Below are 20,228 nucleotides of genomic sequence, written 5' to 3' on the forward strand. Positions count from 1 at the left end.
AGGTTATTTTAGCCACAACGTGCATCCACACCACCCATAAAGTAAATTTGTAAACATTTAGGTGATTAGTTTGTCATTGGCAGCAATGAGCCCACTTTGTGATAAATTTGGTCTTTGATTTGAATGTTGAATTGAATTGTTGACCATTGATAGCATTACTCCTAAGTATTTCTGTTGCTCCAAACAATGTCTTATGAAAGCATGAAATAAATGTTCGAATTTTCATTAGGAACAGATAAGAATTTGGATCCGTACCGATAAGTAAACCGTTAAATGGTTTAGGTAGTATCTCAATTGCAGATAATCGCACCTTTCCTGACGAACAGCACATCCCGACTGGCTCACTTTTAAACTTAAGAACATTACAATGCAAACAATCCTTGTCCATAGCACCAATAACCACTTTTAATGGGCATAATATTGAATATCAAGCTCATACTCGAACGCTAGACACAGGAATAAATTATATGTAAATGATCGATGCACCTATTGGCGCTGTCGGTCACTTGCTCTGCGTCTGCTAATTGTAATGATTATAAGGATTAGATAAAAATAAATAAAAACCGGAATAAATAGCAATGGATAATATGGAAACGTGTATTTTATTAATTACTCAAATGTATTAATTTATTTTTCGATATTAAATTAAAGGGATGGAAGAGCCTACATATCACTACACATTTTTTCATGTTCCGGAATCAAAATAGACACAGCCACTCTCATTTCCTATTCTATATTGATTTTTGTTCGATACTCTTAATCACAGCTACCGTCGAAAAACCACCTTCTCACAAATAAGAAGTTGAAAATGGAATTAAAATACGTTAAGTCTTATCACTAAGAAGGGGATATTCATCTTTTATTTAAATCCGAAATTTGTTCAACTCCATGCTGCTGAATTTAAACAAGCCGGTCAGTCTTCCTCGGAGGTGTTGCCGGTCAAAAATATTTTTGTGGTCGTGATGTTGCACGGAGTTGTGCTGATCTTCACTCGGAATTCGGGAACGAAAATGTCAATCATGGTTTTTTCTGTAAAGATATCGTCAATGGTTTTCGGCAACTATCCCCTCCTCTGCTCGGAGTACGTGGTAGGTGGGTTTACCGATCCGGTGTAGCGTCACCCGGATTGTGTCTGGGTAAAGAGCTAGAACGGGTCTATGATGTGGTGTACAAAATGTACCTCAGCTATCACGGGATTGTGTCAAAATTTTGAACAAGAACGTCATAAATCATGAGGACCTTTTTGAACTTGAAGTTTTTATGGTTTATTTTTTTTTAAATTGAGAAAAAAAAGCAGATATTATTTTAAAAGTTTGTCTCGTATATTTGAAATTTCAATCGAAAGATTAGTATTTATTCCAGGCGATTTTATTCTACCTTCTAAAATTGCTCTCCTTAAAAATCGAACTTTTGAGTTATGACGTTGAAAAGAGTAAGCGATATGTGTAGGGGTCCGGAAGGCTTGCTGCTAAATGAATTTTTTTAGGTAAAAGTCACGTCTGTTTTCAAGTATTTCTTGAATTTTAATTTCCATGCTTTTCAAAGAGGGTTCTAATGTTCTAATGAAATACATTATTTAAAATCTTGTTTAAGTTCATTAAATACTTTACTAACAGAGCTTAAATTATGTTTTTTTCCTTGAATTAAATTAAAATAATGGTCAAATAATAATAATAAAAGTGGTTTCAACAATTTGAAAAGTGTTCAATTTTTCCCCAAAATTAATCCATTAAAATACAAATTTTAGTTTGAAAAGTAATAGATTGTTTACGAATATCATTAGGATACTTCGAACATTTTTTCATTATGTAATAAAACATTCTGGTGAAATTTTCGTAAGGAAACAATTACAAAATGCACGCAAATAATGTTTATTTTTCAATTTTCTTTGCTACACTTTAATTTTATACGGGCGGATCGTGCTGACGGCTTCGGTGGTGTTGTTATTGCCGCTCATCGTTCCATACATATAAAAGAGATCCCTGTGGACATCACTTAAAAATTTAATTTAGTGAGCCAATCTATTGATTTTGTCGGGATTGAGGCATTTATTAATTCCAAATACTCTCTAAAACTATGGTCTTTATATATTCCTTCTTCTTCAAACCCCTTCACAGCTTTATTCAATACTTTATTTTAGTTTATTGGCCATAATTATATTTTGGAATACAATGTTAATGGTCACCATCCAATTTGAGATATTAACAACAGCTTAAATCATCATGGCGATATGGTTTTTTTCTTCTTTAAATAATTTTAATGTGTGTTTGCCTCAATTCTGGTGCTCCTACGCGCGTCAATTGTCCATCATTCCCTAACACCGCAGTGGATATTACTGTCAGCACCAACGCTCTCTAGTGGTCTCTATATTGGCTTCCTTTAGACGAGCCTCACGGCAGTGATCACTTTCCCGTGATAATTGAACATGTTGCTTTTTCATCAAATTCCCCAAATGTTAAAGACCAGGTCAAGACACACCCTAAATTAATGTGTTCTAAGGCTGATTGGCCCCTTTTTTCATCTCACCTGGACTCACTCATCAAATCCTTTGTTTTCTCCAATTATCCAATTGACAACTATAATTCCTTCATTCTTCTCTTGAACATCACTACCAACTTCGCTATCCCTATTAAACGCGCCTCCTTCAAATTTTCCTCCATTTATGATGGAATCCATTTTGTTCCGAGATTATCAAAAAACTTTCCGCCGCTTTTAAATGTATAGTAATTCGGGTTTCTCGGTCGACTTTTTTTCCTATCAAAATGTTTGTTGCAATACCAAACTCGCTATTAAAACATTATACAGCGAAAAATAATTTGTGCTAACAAATTATGGTCCACCGCCCAAAAATTTAAAAGTTGCGTCAACCGGACGGTTCCCTCTCATAAAGAAGAATAGTTCCCTTCATTCTGTAATAAAGTATTTCCTCCATATGTTTTTTCTCGTCAAGTATCTTGCTCTCAGCTTATACCCATTCCAGAAAATTTTGATTCAAGCTCTCACTTTCTTATCGCAACTTTCAGCCTTATGGACCTTTCTTCTGCTATCTTTTTCCATTCTTCGATCGCATCTGGCCTCAATAGTATTTCAGTAATAGTCCTCCAAAATACATCCAATAGTACTACGTCTTGTCTTCTCCATATCCTTAATGATCTTTGGTTGACGTTTTTATCCCAGATTCCTAGAAATGATATCATATCATACTTATTACTAAATCCAACACTTATCCTACGGCTTTCATGCCCTTCGCTTTATCCTCTGCGCTCTGTAATATTGTTGATATATCATAAAAATACGTCTCGATTGGTTCTTAGAAAAAAATAAGTTTATTCCCAACAATATATTCGGCTTCCAACGTGGCATGGGTAAAATGAAATGCTTTTCATTTGTTGTTGGCCCAGTATACGAATCTTTCTGCAACAATGAATTTCTGTGTGCCGCATTTGTCGACATAAAAGGTGCATTTGATTCCTATCGGTACATATTCCTACTCTGGTCTCTCACAACAACAATAACTTATTTATGATAAATAATAGTTTATTTTTTATTTTGCAATTATTGTTACATGACCTTCATATTAATCGGAAAGCCGTACAATTTCGGGAAATAAATTGGCGGAACGTATTTATCCGGACCGTATCTCTCCAAAACATATTAGTCCGGACCGTATATCGCCGGAATCAACAATTTGAAAACCGTATTAGTCCGGACCGTAAATCGCCGGAAAGCAAAAATTTGAAAACCGTATTTATCCGGAACGAATAATTCCGGAATGTAAAATCCTGGGATCCAAAGTAAATAATCAATATTTTCGAAAGTATTGTGAATTATCTATAACAAACCCCTTAAAAATCGTTCGTATAAAGTCTAAGCCCTAAGGTGGGCAGTAACACCAGGTGCCTATAAACGGTGGAACGATGATCATATAATGTTATGTTCACGAACTTTTTCGATTAAAAGTTCATCCATTTTAAAATTAAATAATTTAAAGTCGGTAAATGCAATTTTAATTTTATATTTTAATATTTTATTTTATTTAAAAAATTTTATTTTATTATTTTATAAAATAGACCCAAATGCATGATGACACGTGAGTCGAAAATGTGTGTGATGTTAGAAAATCAAAACATGCTATCACGCGTGATCTAGGAAATATGACGTGACACGCGTGAGGTGACAAGCGTGGCGCTGATACATTAAAATACTGTATTAATCTATATCCTACACTTTTTTCCCGTGACGTGATAGCACGTAATAACACGTGAGCTCACGTGACGTGACAATAGTCTGTTCCCACCTTAAACCACCACCGTCGTCTATCAATTTATCGTTGGCGTGATAACCGCAGGCGTGATTACCGTGTTTACAAAACACTGGACCCGCCGCCGCGAAAATATACGCCGCCGTAGAACGCGGGTGTTTAGCCATAATCTGGGCAACGAACAAATTCAGACCATACCTCGAAGCACTCCGGTTTGAGCTATATACGGACAACGCAGCATTAACTTGGCTACATAGGGCGAAGGACAAAAATTCTAAACTTACCAGGTGGCCACTCCAACTTGCGAATTGAGATATTGAAACGATACATGTCCCCGGGGTACGAAACGAGGGACCAGACATGTTATCGCGTAATCCAGCCCAAGACCCCCCATTTGATGAGGACGGCCTTGAGGACAGGTTAGTAGGGGCACCAACCACATCACCCACCAACACTACTACCACCCTGGCCGACGACCTTTTCGTCACCACAGAATTGGACACTCGTCCCAAAGACGAAGCATTCACGACATCACTACTTGCATCTTGGCAATCCGAAGACCCCCAAACGCAAATCATAATAAAAAACATGCAGTCGGACATCCCCGCACGAAATACTAGGAACTCCAAAATAGGTACCGACCAATACGTCGTATCTAATGGCTTCCTCCGGATAAACGTCGGGGACCACTCATCGGTCGTAATACCGCCGGCCAAATCACAACATGTAATTTAGAGGTATCATGACCATATATTGGCCAGCCATCCAGGTTCAAAAGAAACGTACCGAGCCGTCCGGCAACACTCTACTTAAAGGGACTTAAGAACAACGTGAAATTGTACGTGAAATCGTGCCACATTTGTGCGTGTACGAAACCGCTCAACTCACGCCCGGACGACCTCATGACCAGCAGGACACCCTGACAACCCTGGGAAGTCATCAGTATCGATCTTATGGGTCCCTACCCACGCATAAGTAAGGAAAAGTCCTACATACTGGTGGCAACCGACTGCTTCAGTAGATGGACCGAAGCGTACCCTCTTGGAACAGCCACTACCAAAAACATCGCAGACACACTTGAACGCGAATTCTTCTCTCGTTTCGGTTACCCCCGCGTGTGTCTCAGCGACAAAGGACCCCAATTCGTATCGAACGACATGGTAAACGCGATCGAACATTGGGGGGCAGAGGGTTGGACGACACCGACATACCACCATCGAACTAACCTGGTCGAGCGACGCAATCAAGACCTCAAAAATGGATTGCACGCAGTACTGTCAAACGACAAACACAGTACTTGAGACCCCAAACTGCCACCAATTGTATTTGCGATTTGGAATAGAAGGAATGTCCAGACAGAATATCCACTCTCGGTACTAGTACTCAACAGAGAATGCAAAAGGCCGGGGGATTGGACCCTGTCACGAAATACGACCATACCGATCGAAGATATAATTTCGGAAAGGGTGGTAAGGGAAAAGGAGATTCTAGGAAACAGCGTGACGACAGATGGTCCGAAACTAACCAAGTTTGTGGAGGGCGATGTAGTATACTACAAAGCCCACCACCTGTCGAAAGCGAGCTATGTTTTCCATGCTGGATTTTCCCCAAAATGGTGGGATAAAGTGAGGCTGGAAAAGCGGATCGAAAAAGGGGTATTCCTAACCAACCAACAACCGCCCCGGAAAATACATGTCTCGTGCCTAAAGCACGCAGACATCAGAACTAACTGTATTTTGACCCCTAGAGACCATGGACAAACGAGAAAGACACCAGTTGACCCCCGGAGAGGTCCGAAGGGCCATCAAGGCACAGCTCCTGGCCGACCCACTCCTGCGAGCGGCATACGAGCGGGGCCAGCGGGATCAGTCGGAAGAGCTGGTGAAACTGATAGGCGGAACAGGCGTACGTGGTGGACGGCGACCGTCGGCGCATCGTGTACCTTTACCGGCCGTCGACAGTCACTGACAGACACTGCACCAATTCGGATGGTGGCCGGTCGTCAAACAGAGTTCGCCATCAAAACAATAGCGCGCAACGTGGACCCTCACCCGGAGACGACGGGGTGGACCGTGCTCGTCGTCACAGGACCTCGGCCACATTACACGTCACCACCGACAAAACCAACACCGGGCCCGTTGGAGCCGTAGCCGCCGAGGATCATCATCGCACCACCAACGGACTCAACTCTTCTGACGGTTCCGGCAACAAAGAAAGCACCAAACGCCACAAAGGGGAGGGCTCAGAAGGAGCGCGACAAGGCTCAGAGGAAGGATTTCGTGAGGAAGAAACGGCTCGAACAACGGGAGCAAAAGGCAGCAGAATCCGGCGGCGGAAGCCCACAATTCCGTCTTCGGAAGCCCCGCCCCTGCCAATCCAAGACCGTCACGAACCGGGCCAAGGGGCACCGATGGAGGTCGACGACCAGGCGTTCGCAATAGAAAACGCCGACCTACCCACCGCACAGGGGACTAGGCTGGCCGAGGACACCCTCTCGGACGGTGTCCTCTATGTGGAGGGACCATATATGACGCGGACCCGGCGACGGCCGTTATTACAACGGACGCCACCGACCGCATTTATAGTTTCCTAATCAGCCGACAGTTCGCGGATCACGATACCCATGCGTCGCACCCCGCGCCTTCCTACAGGAGCGGGAAAAGCGGAGCATCGGCACCGTCGAAGGCAAGTGTCGTCGGAACGACGAACTGGTGTTTGTCAACTCTCTGTACGGTCGCATCGCCCTTGTTTTTAGCATATCACCACTTGCATGTACATTTTCCGCACATTGCCGCGTACCTAAAACGACAACTCGTTTTTGTGCCATATTTTTGTTAGATACATTGTATAGTGAAATTATTATTATTATTATTGTTCGGTGTTAACTTAATACACGGCCCAACAGTCACTACCACCTCACAAACCACGTTGATGTTCATTTTTATTACTTTTATTATTACAACTATGCGTCGTGCTCTCCACCGGTCCACAACAATCTCATATAATATGTCTCACATTATATTATAATTAATTCCTTAAATACGAATTCAAGGAGAAGACCTTGGTCGACCAAGGTCGCTCCTTCGCTCCTCTAAAATACGCCCATACATAAATTTTCCTTTTTATACTGAACATATAGTTTTTGATGTTAATAAACTTGATACTTCTGTTTTCGATTTGCCTAATAATATTATATTTAGTGTAGATGATTTACTTTTCAGTTTATCTCAACAATCTCATCTGTTGGCTGTTTATATCCATTATTCTGCACACTCTTTCAACCTGCAATCTCTTTGTTATGTGGAATTCAAATTATTAAGATTTGTTTAGGAATGGTTGGAAAACATTGTAATTTTTAATATATCCTAAACGCAAAGCTGTATTTTTTTTCGATTTATAGTTAAATCAGAAAATTTGGTATTAAAAATGTCATTAAAAAAGAATCGTGAAACTTGTTGGGTAAAAATATACCATTTAATAAATGATTGGAACTACTTGAATACATTGTAGAAGCTCTCGATGCCATTTCTAAATAGGACGATACATCAGATAGCTGTGAGAAAGTACAACATTTAAGAAGTTCGATCTTACAATCAGAATTTATTATAGTATTTGATATATCTTCAAAATTATTTGGATTTGGATAACCTATATCAAAACAATTTCGAAAAATCGATATTAACCTAAAGAAAGCAATGAGTAGGGCTCAAGATTTATTAGAGTCTAATAATTAAACGAACTACAATTATTTAAAATAAATACTGATAGTGAGTTATATTTCTATAAAGCAAAACATGTTGCAAACGAATTTAAATCACCTTTGAAGGTATGAAGAATATCAAATTTACATATAGCGAAGATATCGATTCATCTACATAAAATATAATTGGAGAGTTCAAGTTGTGGCTGAGAAAATGAAAAACATAAGTGAAAAGCCAAATAATTCAACTGATGAATTAATTATATGCAATTATGATATGTATTCTGGTGTATTCGAATGATCAAATTCTAGCAACAATACCAATATCGACTGCGTCAAATAAAAGAACATTATTGGGATTGAAATTAATAAAAACTATTTTTTTATTTTTTTATAATAGGCTTAAGAGATTAGGAATGTTATTATTATATGTTATTTACAGTAAATTTTCTTTCACATTTCATAACATTTTGGAAGAACTTAGTAAAAAAAATGACGATTATATTTTATACTTTAAAATTTTAAAAATTATTTTAAAATAAATATACTTATTAATAAACCATCAATGCAATTTTTAATATCTATTGATAACAATTTACTATTTATATAATTTCTATATATTCATAAATACTTTCTAATATTAATACCTGTTCCAAATTAGAATTAAAAATTGTTGGACTTCCTCCCCTAAAAAAAAGTTGAAAATACGCCACTGATAATAGTATATAATCGATGAACAGTAATCATAAAGTTATATGATGATATGATACATTGAAAAGTTGCTCAAATAATATATTAAAATAATTTTACTTCATTTTTACCATTGTATATTTTTAAAACGTTTTTTATAGAGAGATGGATTCAACGTCAAAGAAATCAAGTAATGAAACAAAAACCTCCAAATGTTATTGAAATAGAAAAAGGTGAATTTTTAAATAAATATTTTTATATCGGTTATTATGATTTAATCCCAAAATCTCATAATTTAACTTTGATTTTACATATTTAATTTGATGCTATTTGTAATTAGTAATTAGCACTTAAGTTGTAACTAAAACCAAAAATATTTCTACACAAACCATTTCAGTATAAGAAAAAGCGTTGACGGGTTTTGATTATATTCTAATACTATATTTCTCTATTCGGTGCGACACTAAGGATTTGTCAAAATAATACTATGCCTTTTTTGATAATTTAAAATAAATAAAATAGTTTATATTATTGTAAAACTAACCCGATATTGCACCTGATCCATCATAACCTTGGCCACGTAAATACCGTGTTTCAATTACAACATTTTTTAAGCTTTTCAATATTAAGGAAGTAAATCCTTTACCTGTTAAATCAGGTTAGGTTAGGTTATCCTAACCTGTTAGATAGTCCGAAAAAATTGAAGAAAATCTTTATACAATTTACGGTAGTAAAGGAAAAATAACTTCGTTGAGCGATTTTCTAAAGATAAGCTATATTGGGTGGGCAATAATTGATCTTAATTTAAATAAAAAATATACTGAAAGAACATCAAGCCAAACGTTTTTCAAAGATGATAAACTGAAAGGTACATCATCTACACTAAATATAGCATTATTAGGCAAATCGAAAACAGAAGTATCAAGTTTATTAACATCAAAAACTATATGTTCAGTATACAAAGCAAAATTTATAGCCTATAGGATAAGTAAATAAATTAATGTTTTACTATCTTTAATGTTATTAATTAATTGGATAAATCGAAACTTTTCATGTGCTTGTTGCATGTTTATCATCATGACATTATATGTCACCACATTTTCTGATTCTGGTGACTAGGACGTGACAAACGTGTGAAAAGTCCTAAATTGATGTCTTATATCGATTCACAAAAGAAATTTTCAAAAAACATTTTACAAGTAATTTTTTATTTTTAGATTCGAAATAATGCTCTGAATATAATTAGATAAAATCCAAGTTTTAAAGATAGAAAAAATATTTCAAAAGATTCATCATTTGGCCACTCCAGAGAGTACGCATTTATTAGTTTCCTCAACCATATCAGAAATACCCTCCATAAATAAACCGGACTGCAATCCGTTTGTATTGGAATAAAAGCGATAACCAACAATTATCTAAAATTAAATACTACACATTATATTATTTAGTATATATTTTTGTACTTTAGAATTTACAGGAAATCAACCAAAAATCAAACTTAATATCTCATATTATGTTGCTGGTTATTTGACACTTCTATATTGGAAGTATGTATATTTTATGCTATTATAAATATTTTGTGTATTATTAAAATGGATAATCGAAAAATAATTACTCTCTTCAATTTGAATTAGATACCTAGGTTATATATTTTATTACGATTTTAATTATTTATTGCCTAATTCGTGCTGTCGCTGATTTACAATTAAGGATAGTTAAATTGATAATTTTATTTCTGTTTAATACATTTTTACATCATTAATAAATATATATTTAATATAGTTTATAGTCCTCAATTATTGTTACAATTAGCATTGGGATTTTTTTTTTCACTCGCGGAACACCACTTTTGAAATAATTTTTGTAATACTATGAAAAAATAGGGGTATTAACGTATCGCTTTATTGTAACATGGGATTCGGAAAACATGTCATACGCTTTCCGCTAAGAACTGAAGGAGGATACAGGGTAATTTTTTTGAAAACCCGAAATGTCCCCTAATCTAGAAGTATACCAACCCTAGATGCAACTATTTCACTCGAAATCAAAATAAATATTTAGCTAATGTTATCATACAGTTAATTGGTAAAATGTTATTTAATAACTATCATAACATATGTAGAAGTTTCTATTTATGTGCAGACCGAGAGTACCTAACGAGTGTCAGGATATGAATTAATACACTTAATTAGAATATAATTTTAATTAAGGAAAAACGAGAAATCTAGTTGTAGCGCGGACGGAAGGGAAGTCGGCGATCGAGAAAGAATAAAAGAATGAAAGAGACGTGAGCCCACGCTGAGCGATAGGAAGCCAAACTATCCGTGTCAGTATGAGCAATGTGAATCTACTTACACACGCCTGATTGCTCAATTTCACAATGGTTTAAGTTATACAGGTTAGCTATCGTATATCTAAATTGCATTGATAGCTGATGGACAGAATGCGTTACGGGTTTAGTACACATTTTCGCCACTTCTGTAAAGCGTTAGTAGTATGTAACCCTACATTATTACATTGGTTAAATGAAAAATTCAAATTATTTGCCAGAAGTTGAGCTTATTAATTTAAAAATCAAAAAGAGGATTAACCCATCCAAATTTACATTTATTTCACTTTCTATAAAAAGTAAAAGAGTGCTTTGCTAAACATTGCAAATTAAAAAACGTATTTTATCTTACAGTTGAAGATGCTTTAAATATTTCTATTATATTTTCATGCTTTGAACATAAAAATAATATAATCATATCTTTTTTTTAAAAGTAACTGTGATAATTTTATTGTATTAAATAACCGATAATTTTTTTTTTTTTTATAATTATAATAATAATAATAATAATTTTATTGCAACAATAAAATCTTTACATATTGAAACAAAATTTCTTATAATATAGGTAGGTATATATACATAAAATATAACTTTATTAAATTATAAAAATTTGACAATATTGTAGCGCCCCCAAAAAGCAAAACTTGTGTTGGGAGAGCAAGTTCTTAAAAGAATTTATGTAAGATATAAATAGTCTAGTAGTAAATAATAATTAAAAAATATAAATTACATTAAATAACAGTCAAAGGAGACTTAAATTAGACTAAAAAATAAACTATATAAAGATCATTAAATACAATCTAAATTTAATTTTTATATATTTTTTAAAAGTAGGAAGATTTTTAAAATTATTTATATTAATATTAAATGAAACACATAAATGTAAGCCAATATAAAATGTACTTTTTTGACTAAAAACTTTAGTGAAATTTGGTAAGCATATATTAATATTTTGTCTAAACCTAGTTTTATGTTCATGATCAAATATTGGTATCAAATGTTTGTGTTTATATAAATCTATCAGAACAGACAAATTATAAAAAAAATTGAAGTTTTTAACATTTAATGACTCATATAAAGTGATAGTGCTAGATTGAAAAGGTAAATTCGATTAAATATTTAATAAGACGATTTATAGTGGCTTTTAGTCTGGATAAATGGATATTATAGGTTCCTCCCAAAATTGATAAACCATAACATGTAATGGTACACCATATATCCCCCGTACGTAATCCCATACGTGTTGCGCAGCGTGCAGTGGTTGTTTTTCTTACTAATCGCGCCCAATAATCACAGTACAATGGGAGTCCGGCAACCGAAGAACATCCAACAGATGTCGCTTACGCACCATCCGGATTGTACACCACGGCCGCCGGACTCAATTATCTAAATTCGCAACATTAATTTATTTATTTAACCCGTTCGGGTCATAATTTACTATGTATTAGCCCTTCTAGTACTTATAATGACCTTCCATAATTCTGTCGGGAGTAATATAAATATATACGGGACCGAGTTGCTCAGATACCAATCTGATTTCAACGTGTGGAATTATAGGCCTTGTTATATACCCCGAAATCGGCGTTATAATCACTCTTCCCTGCGTCCAAAGCAGTTGTCGTAGTCACATCATTGAATCAGTGCCAAGGCAGTGGTTAAACCTCTCGACCGCGTCTATAGCCCAGTGCCACCATTCTTCGAAGACACTCACCGTACACTTCTCAGTGTAAAGAACAGCGTGTCATCTTCTTGTGATTACTGCTACTGCCTAGGGGTACAGTACCCCTCACCATTCGTATTAGTTATGGCGTCGTCGCAACTACCGTCGTCGACGACAACCGCAGCATTTTCCGTAGATAACCACGGTACACGTAACAGTGTATAGTCCGAGTTATCTCGAAGCCTGCCGTCGTTGCAAACATCATCGTGAAAATTGCTCATAACAATACCTTTAATCGTGCCGTCGCTGCCGATAGCCACCACGCTCACACGTAAATAAATATACATTCACAGTATATTTGTTCGTATATAACAGTAAATATAGTCTTTTTCTTTGAATAATAATGACCATTATATGTATTGTTTTTGTAGTATTGTCCTTTTTGTTCTATGTTTTGTACAAGAGATATTACTTTTCTTGATGTGTATATTTTTTATGTGTTAATAAATGAATTGATATAACATACAAAAAAACTTATATTATTTTGTCAACGTACACCACGCGGCCACCCCGAACGTGTGTGTGTCCGTTACAAACAATATAAGAATAGAAAGATTGTACTAGGGATAAATAAATAATTCTTTTATAATAATTATTAAATTTATATCTATAAATTTTACAGGTATATATATATATATATACCTTTAAATATATAGAAGAATTTACGTAAATTGTTATTTATAAAATGTATATGTCTATCCCATTTTAGCCTATAATCCAGAATTAATCCCAGGTATTTAATTTCTAATACATTTTCAAGATTAATACAATTATAACTGCAGGTTGAAGTGATATTAGGTTGAGACGACGCGACGCTCGTAAAGAGAATTCCTATGGTTTCTGAATAATATTATAGATTTATTGAATGTAAATATAATAATAATGTACAATTTTAAGCAATATCGGGGGGAAAAGTTATCCCGGACCGTGCAGCGGACTTAATCAAGTGAGCCGCACGGGCGGCATCAGGCTTAGACAAGCGCGATGATCGAATTTACAATCGGTTGATATAAGACCTAACACAATCAAAAGGGAGAGATGCAGAGATATTCCGGAAGACTCCTACAAGTGGCCGGGTATATATCAGCTCTCGTGGCGTGGCCTCAACAGGCGCGCCGATGGGGCCGAGTATTGTTTTCAATTGATCGCACCGGTCGCGGTCGGGGTGTGTGTCCAATTTGGCTGCTTGGGGCAGCTATCCAGTATCCCGCTGCGGTCGGAGTGGGTCAGATGAGCGTTCGCAGACTCGTCAGAATGTTATATCAACGAGCTGCTATTAACTGTGATCCCAGACGTCCTTGCGTTGGGTTCGCTATAATCGTTGCCGTCGATCTCTTGGCGCGGGTTGTTGGTGAACACCGGCTTCGCTGGCCAATCTCGCGTTCTTCGTCGCAACACGTCACCGTTCGCCCGGCCAGACAGTATACTGAAATGTCACGTCAGTGTATTGTCGTGGCGGGCGGCGGAGCGTAGGATGCGCCGTGTGCGGTGGTTTCAGCGAGATTAGCGTTCGTCTTCGTCGTTCGGCTGGGCCTCTGGTATCGGAAGCGTGACCGGTAGTGTTATCTGGTCCGGTAGCGCTGCCGTTGTTCCTTATCCGGGTCGACGGTCGGCTCTGGCTGGATCGTCGATCGTCGTCGCTGTTCATGATAGATTCAGCTGTGTTCGTTGCGACTGGTGGTTTCTTCGGGTAAACTTCTATTCTTCTTTCTGGATGTGTGTCGTTGTCAGGTAGAAGATGGTCGAAGAAGAAGTGATTAGTTGTTGAAAATACACCCGTATATAAACACCACGGGCGTATTCCTATCCGACGAGTATGGTCCATTCCCACCGTGTAGATCCGCACCGGTAAAATATGATAGAAGAGTTGCTGCTAATTTAGTGATTTTGCATAAGTTGATTGATGGACGAATGGATGCTCCCTTTTCCCCTTTCTCTAATTAATTTTAAAGTTCCCTCACAAATAACTAGGTCTAATTTTCTCTTTATTATTCCCTTTCGCAGCACCAATTACGGTAAAAATAATCCCATTTGTTGTATGATACGCATTTGTTACGAGCACCTATGAAAAAAAAAAAAAAAAATTATAAATTTTGATATCAGACGTTAAAAAAACATCTCTATTACATAACATGAAAGATTCAAATTATCATAATCGACTTATAATAAATAAAACGTGGAAAACTGTTCTTAGAGGTTGAAATGCATTTTCCGATGGCATATAACGAGAAAATTCGTCTGCTCGCGTAGAATATCACGAATAACGTACCCTCTCACAAAATATCGTTCACCTAGGACACAACGATAATTTTATTAATAGAAAATGGATATGTAAATGCATATTTTTAACAACATATTTAAGATTCGATAAGAAATTTTCATAATTTAAATCATTCCTATTAAAATTATTTATTTATTTTATTTTACAATACGGGACGAACCCTTTAATACATGAATATAATTGTATAATAATAATAGTTTTTTTTTTTTTTTTTTTATCGAAACGAGACTCAATTTTAGAGAGAGAATGAAGGATCAGTGTTGGCAATGCGCATAAGACGGATGATCGGTGACTTAAGATAGTAGTTTGAGGAAGAGAAAGGTATATGAAATGGAACAGATGATCGTGTACAGCGGGAGGGGACATTAAATGAGACACGGGATAGTGATTCAGGACTGTCAATTTTAGATGAAAGAAGATTAGATAGAAATGATAAGTTAGCTGAATGACGACGATCGACGAGGCTTTCTAAGGAAAAGAGGCGTTGGATTGGTGTGTAATCGTGTGGTGGACAGACTATCTTTAATTTGTAAGCAGCTTGACGGAGGAATTTTCTTTGAACCCTTTCAATCATGCTACGTGTAGAAACGGTGGACGGGTCCCAGAGGACGGAACCATACTCAAGGATGGGACGGACTAGGGAACAGAAAAGAGTTTTTAGAGGTGTGTTCAAGTGAAAGTCTGTAGAGACATGGTTTATGATATCTAGCAGTTTAAGAGCCTTACAAAATATTATCTGAATGTGCATATTAGGGCACATGTTCCGTGTGAAAGTAAATCCTAAATCTTTTACATAATTATTACAGGTTGTTAAGGCGGTATTGTTTATGGAGTAAACATGCTCGATTACAGCATTAATACGACAAAAAGTGATTACTGAATATTTAGTTATATTAAGAGCTAGCCCCAAAGATTCACCCCACGCCACTAATCGCTGAAGGTCGTTTTGAAGAAGGTGACAGTCAGAGATGGATTTTATACGGAAAAAGATTTTTATATCATCAGCAAAGATAAGAAGTTTGGAATGCTGGAGGACGGGGTCCGCTGAGTTTATGAATAGGGCAAACAGAAATGGAGAAAGAACAGCACCTTGTGGTACACTTGAGGAGGGGGTTAAGTGGTCGGAAGAGGTGGAATCAACAGTTACCCATTGGATTATATTTGTAATGTAAGAGTGAAACCAGGATAGTAGTGGTTCGCCGATTCCTATAGAGTCTAGAGTTGACATAAGATGATTATGATCAACACGATCAAAAGCCTTGGAGAAATAATCTGTGTAGATTATATCTACTTGGCAGTTATCGTGAAAAGAATCATATATATATATATATATATGAATGAAGACTTAAGGTTACAAGTAATAGTTGATCTACCAGGACGGAAGCCATGCTGCTCATCAATTAGGATATGATTCAAAGAAGAACGAATCGAGTTAAGAACAAGTGTTTCAAATATTTTGGATAAATGAGGGAGGATAGTTATGGGACGATAGTTTGAAACATCACAAGACTTAAATATGGGTCTAATTGAGCCAAGTTTAAGTGCAGACGGAAAAATACCCGAGTCAATAGAACGCCTAACAATAATAAACAATAATTAGGCAAGAGATCTCTACCCAAAATAGCATCGGACAACATGGTGATATTCGGTACAATATAAAATCTAAAATCCATAATATTATTATTGATCGTTACATAAGTTACGAAAATACCCAATATATTTAACTTGGCTCCGTTAATCCCATAAAAATTATTATTATATGCTGGTTTAATTACAGAATAATTATTAGGAACAACAGACTCACATTTAAGAAAACTGATAGGACTACCTGGGTCGACTATCGCGTTAAACTTGATTACACACACTTCATGTTCAGCAACAGAAACGTCAATGTGACACTGTACCTCATACGGCTTCGGGTGGTCAGCGGGTCGTCTGTCATTAACCGCGTCGATGTTCATTAGCCTTGGCTGCTTTCCTCTCGATGCATCGGGATTTGGTCTCGTACATTCCGAACAGCTTCCCATTTGGTGTCACATCGAACCATATTCATAACATGCTCTTTTTTCTTTTTTTTTTTGATTTGTGACATTGCGGTGAAATATGCTTTTTTCGGGCCACAATTAAAACACGATCAGACTGTTGGTTTTCCCTCACAGCCTATTGTCGTTATGTTTCCCGTACTTTTTTTCTTCGTCGACCTAGATGGTAGTGTATCATTCAGCTGTCGTGGTGTAGGCTTATATAAACCGTTGTCTTTAATATATACTGATGACTGGCGGAAACGCATCGCACGTGATATATCTAAAAGTTCGTACTCGACCATTTAACCCAAAAAATCGTCTTCATTTCGATGATCATGATAAAATAAGTACGTACTCAAGTCCTTTGAATAAAGACCTTCCAAAACTTGCATTTTAGATTCATAGAAAAACAGGCCTACTTATTTGCATAGATAAATTTTCTCGTGAAAATATTCACGTATATTCTCGTCACGTAGCTGGACCCGGTGACACATTCCTTCCAATAATTGCCTGTCATCACTACATCAATAAACGTTTTGCGAAATTGACTCTAGAAATCAGCCCAGTCTTCAATATTTCTTAACATGAACGAATGACAAGCGGCACCGTCTGAATTGGCACGCATAGACTGTAATTGAAAGTTGCATGTTCATCGATGTAGGTTCGCGAAACCGTTCACCGTTCGCAACCAATCATTAGCTTGCGCGCCTGTTGTAGCCCGTTGAAAACTGGTATGGACTTATTTAAGTCCGGGGCAATCATCATGTCGTTCGACGATTTGTTAGCTTGCGACTTAAATAACTCTATTAGCATAGCGTTTTGTGATAAAAAAGAACAAAGTAGTGTGTTTGTGTTAACGTTACCCATGTCGACATTCGGTCCATTCGGCATATTGGCGTGTCCTTCCTGTATATCACTCGATTCATGCTCATGTTCTTCATCGTTAGTGATATTTCTGTTGTTGTTTTTATTTGTATTACCACGAGATCGTGTAACAACTCCTTCATTTGCATTCATTTTTTTTTTTCAACATACTGGTTAGCATTCACTTTCAAACAGGTAAAAAAAATTACACAATAACATCAACATTCATATTTTACTTAAATTAATAATACAATGGATAGATTAATCAAAATGCCTATTGAATCTCAATAAAAGAGTCATCTCAAAATATTGATCAGCTATTAAATGTCTTCCCTTATTCAATAATATTTAATAATATTTATCTTATTTAAAAATACCATAGACTATAGAATAGTTTTAATCATAATAGAGTACAATTATTATTAAGAATTATTTAGTCAATGATAATATATATCTATTTTTGTAATAAAGATTTACGGCCATTTTTCACGACAATGATAATGTAATTCATAAGTGGCATGGCTATTTTTATTCAATAGTCTAAAGACGGTTGAATACTTTTCCCGAGAACGGTGGGACCCCTATCAATAGTTAATTCCGAGATAAATATTATGGTTTCATCTAAAAATTCTTCAACATTTTTATTTTTATACTTTTTTTAATTCCATGAACTTATTATCGAATGCGATATTTTACGAAAATCTTTTTCTAGTTTTAAAAATCAAAATTAACTTAATTAGGATAAATGAAAAAATAATACGTTAATTTCAAGTTAATTTGTAAGAAAATGAGTTAAGTTAATAAGTTACAAGTAAGTTAATTCATCGGTAATGAAATAAATTAAGTTAATATGTAAATTTAACTTAAATTTTAACTTATTAAATCGTTAATGCCCAGGTTAGAAAAAGATCCGGAAAAACTATTAGGTTATGAAATAGATATTGATGATGTAAGTTTAATAAAGTCAGTGTGGAAATCCAATAAACCATTAATAGTCGTGACCCATGGATGGATCGATTACTATGACGAAAGCGGAGTATATTCCATAAAAAATAGTAAGTTTTATGGAAAAATTTGAGTTTAATATAATATTATTATCGATATTAAAAATTTAGTGTCAAATCGAACTATGTGAATAATATATTAGAAAAACTGTCATTTCCATAATATACCTATAGTAAATAATAATGTTAATAATAATAATAAATATTATGAAGCACACAATTAGAATGGAAAAACGTATGATCGTAGGAAAAAGTACAGGATCTATTGGAATTTTCAGTAAAAATATAAATCTAAACCATGCCTCTATTTTAATCCTATAACTTTTACAAAATAAATCTCAAATCGAATAAAAGTTTCAATTTACGTTTTTTGACATAGTCAGAACTAGAAAAAAGGAAGCTTGGAGGTGCGTTATCATCCTCAGATTCTGTTTTAATACCCCAATTTTAAAAACCACATAATTATGTGAAAAAGCTGTTTCTTTTGTCAAATATTTTTATTATTTTTATTATTTTTACTGTTCGATTTCAGGGAAATATTGTGATCAATAACCAAACTATGATATCAGGTGAGTAGTTACTAAAATGTTTTAAACTTTTCGATTAGAATAAGACAGATGCAACTAGAGACAAGTTATGATGGTACTAAAATTATATTATGCTTACCAAACCTTAATTCACAGTATTTGATCAACAACAATACATTTTGCACATTTATTATCAGGCTTCTGGAGATTCAGTACTGCAATTAAAAGTCAAACATTTTAATATTTTTTTGTGAATTTAAATTTTAAGTGAAACGAGAAAATTATTGGCATAAACATAAAAATATATTTTTTTTATTTATTATAAAAGGTTTTTAATTGGACATTTTATTAAGATGGTATTTCGGAGAAAAATGATTGAAAAATTCCCTAAATTTTTCTTAATAATTTCATAAGTTCGACAAAAAGTAAAATATAAAAATTGTCAACATTTAACGCACAACCATTTTCGACCAAATTTAATTTTTAGTACATCGTAACTCGAAAAATAATAATAACATAGTCTTATAGTTTTCATTTAATTATTTAAATATTGTTTACTATTAATGGTATGATTTTCAAAGAGTTTAAACAATATTATAGGCTTTTTATCAGCACTTAAAATGATTATGATAATCATAAAAAACGAAATTAAAATAACATAATGTTCAAGTCTACAAATAGTATAAATCGAGTAAAAATGATTTAAACATGTATTTACTTTCTTTGAGCATTTCTTTGCACTTTCATTACAGTTCAGACTCTCCAGATACCTGATAAATGTGCAACATTTATTAACGTTGATCAAATACTGCGGTAAGTATAATATAA

The 20,228-nt window shown here is 35.2% G+C and overlaps 1 protein-coding gene across 1 annotated transcript in view; it reads left to right on the forward strand.

The window, feature by feature from the left end:
* Positions 1-19,440, forward strand: part of LOC112682531 — a 29,052-nt gene extending 9,612 nt beyond the window's left edge. The window contains exons 3-6 of the mRNA XM_025553161.1: positions 8,813-8,884; positions 10,120-10,198; positions 18,767-18,924; positions 19,406-19,440. Coding sequence (XP_025408946.1) covers positions 8,813-8,884; positions 10,120-10,198; positions 18,767-18,924; positions 19,406-19,425 — 329 coding nt within the window. The 3' untranslated portion in view covers positions 19,426-19,440. The remainder of the gene's footprint in view (positions 1-8,812; positions 8,885-10,119; positions 10,199-18,766; positions 18,925-19,405) is intronic.
* The last annotated feature ends 788 nt before the right edge of the window (positions 19,441-20,228 follow it).

The sequence above is a fragment of the Sipha flava genome, unplaced genomic scaffold (genome assembly GCF_003268045.1).
Source record: "Sipha flava isolate LNK unplaced genomic scaffold, YSA_version1 206_pilon_pilon, whole genome shotgun sequence".
NCBI classification, from domain to species: Eukaryota; Metazoa; Arthropoda; class Insecta; order Hemiptera; family Aphididae; genus Sipha; species Sipha flava.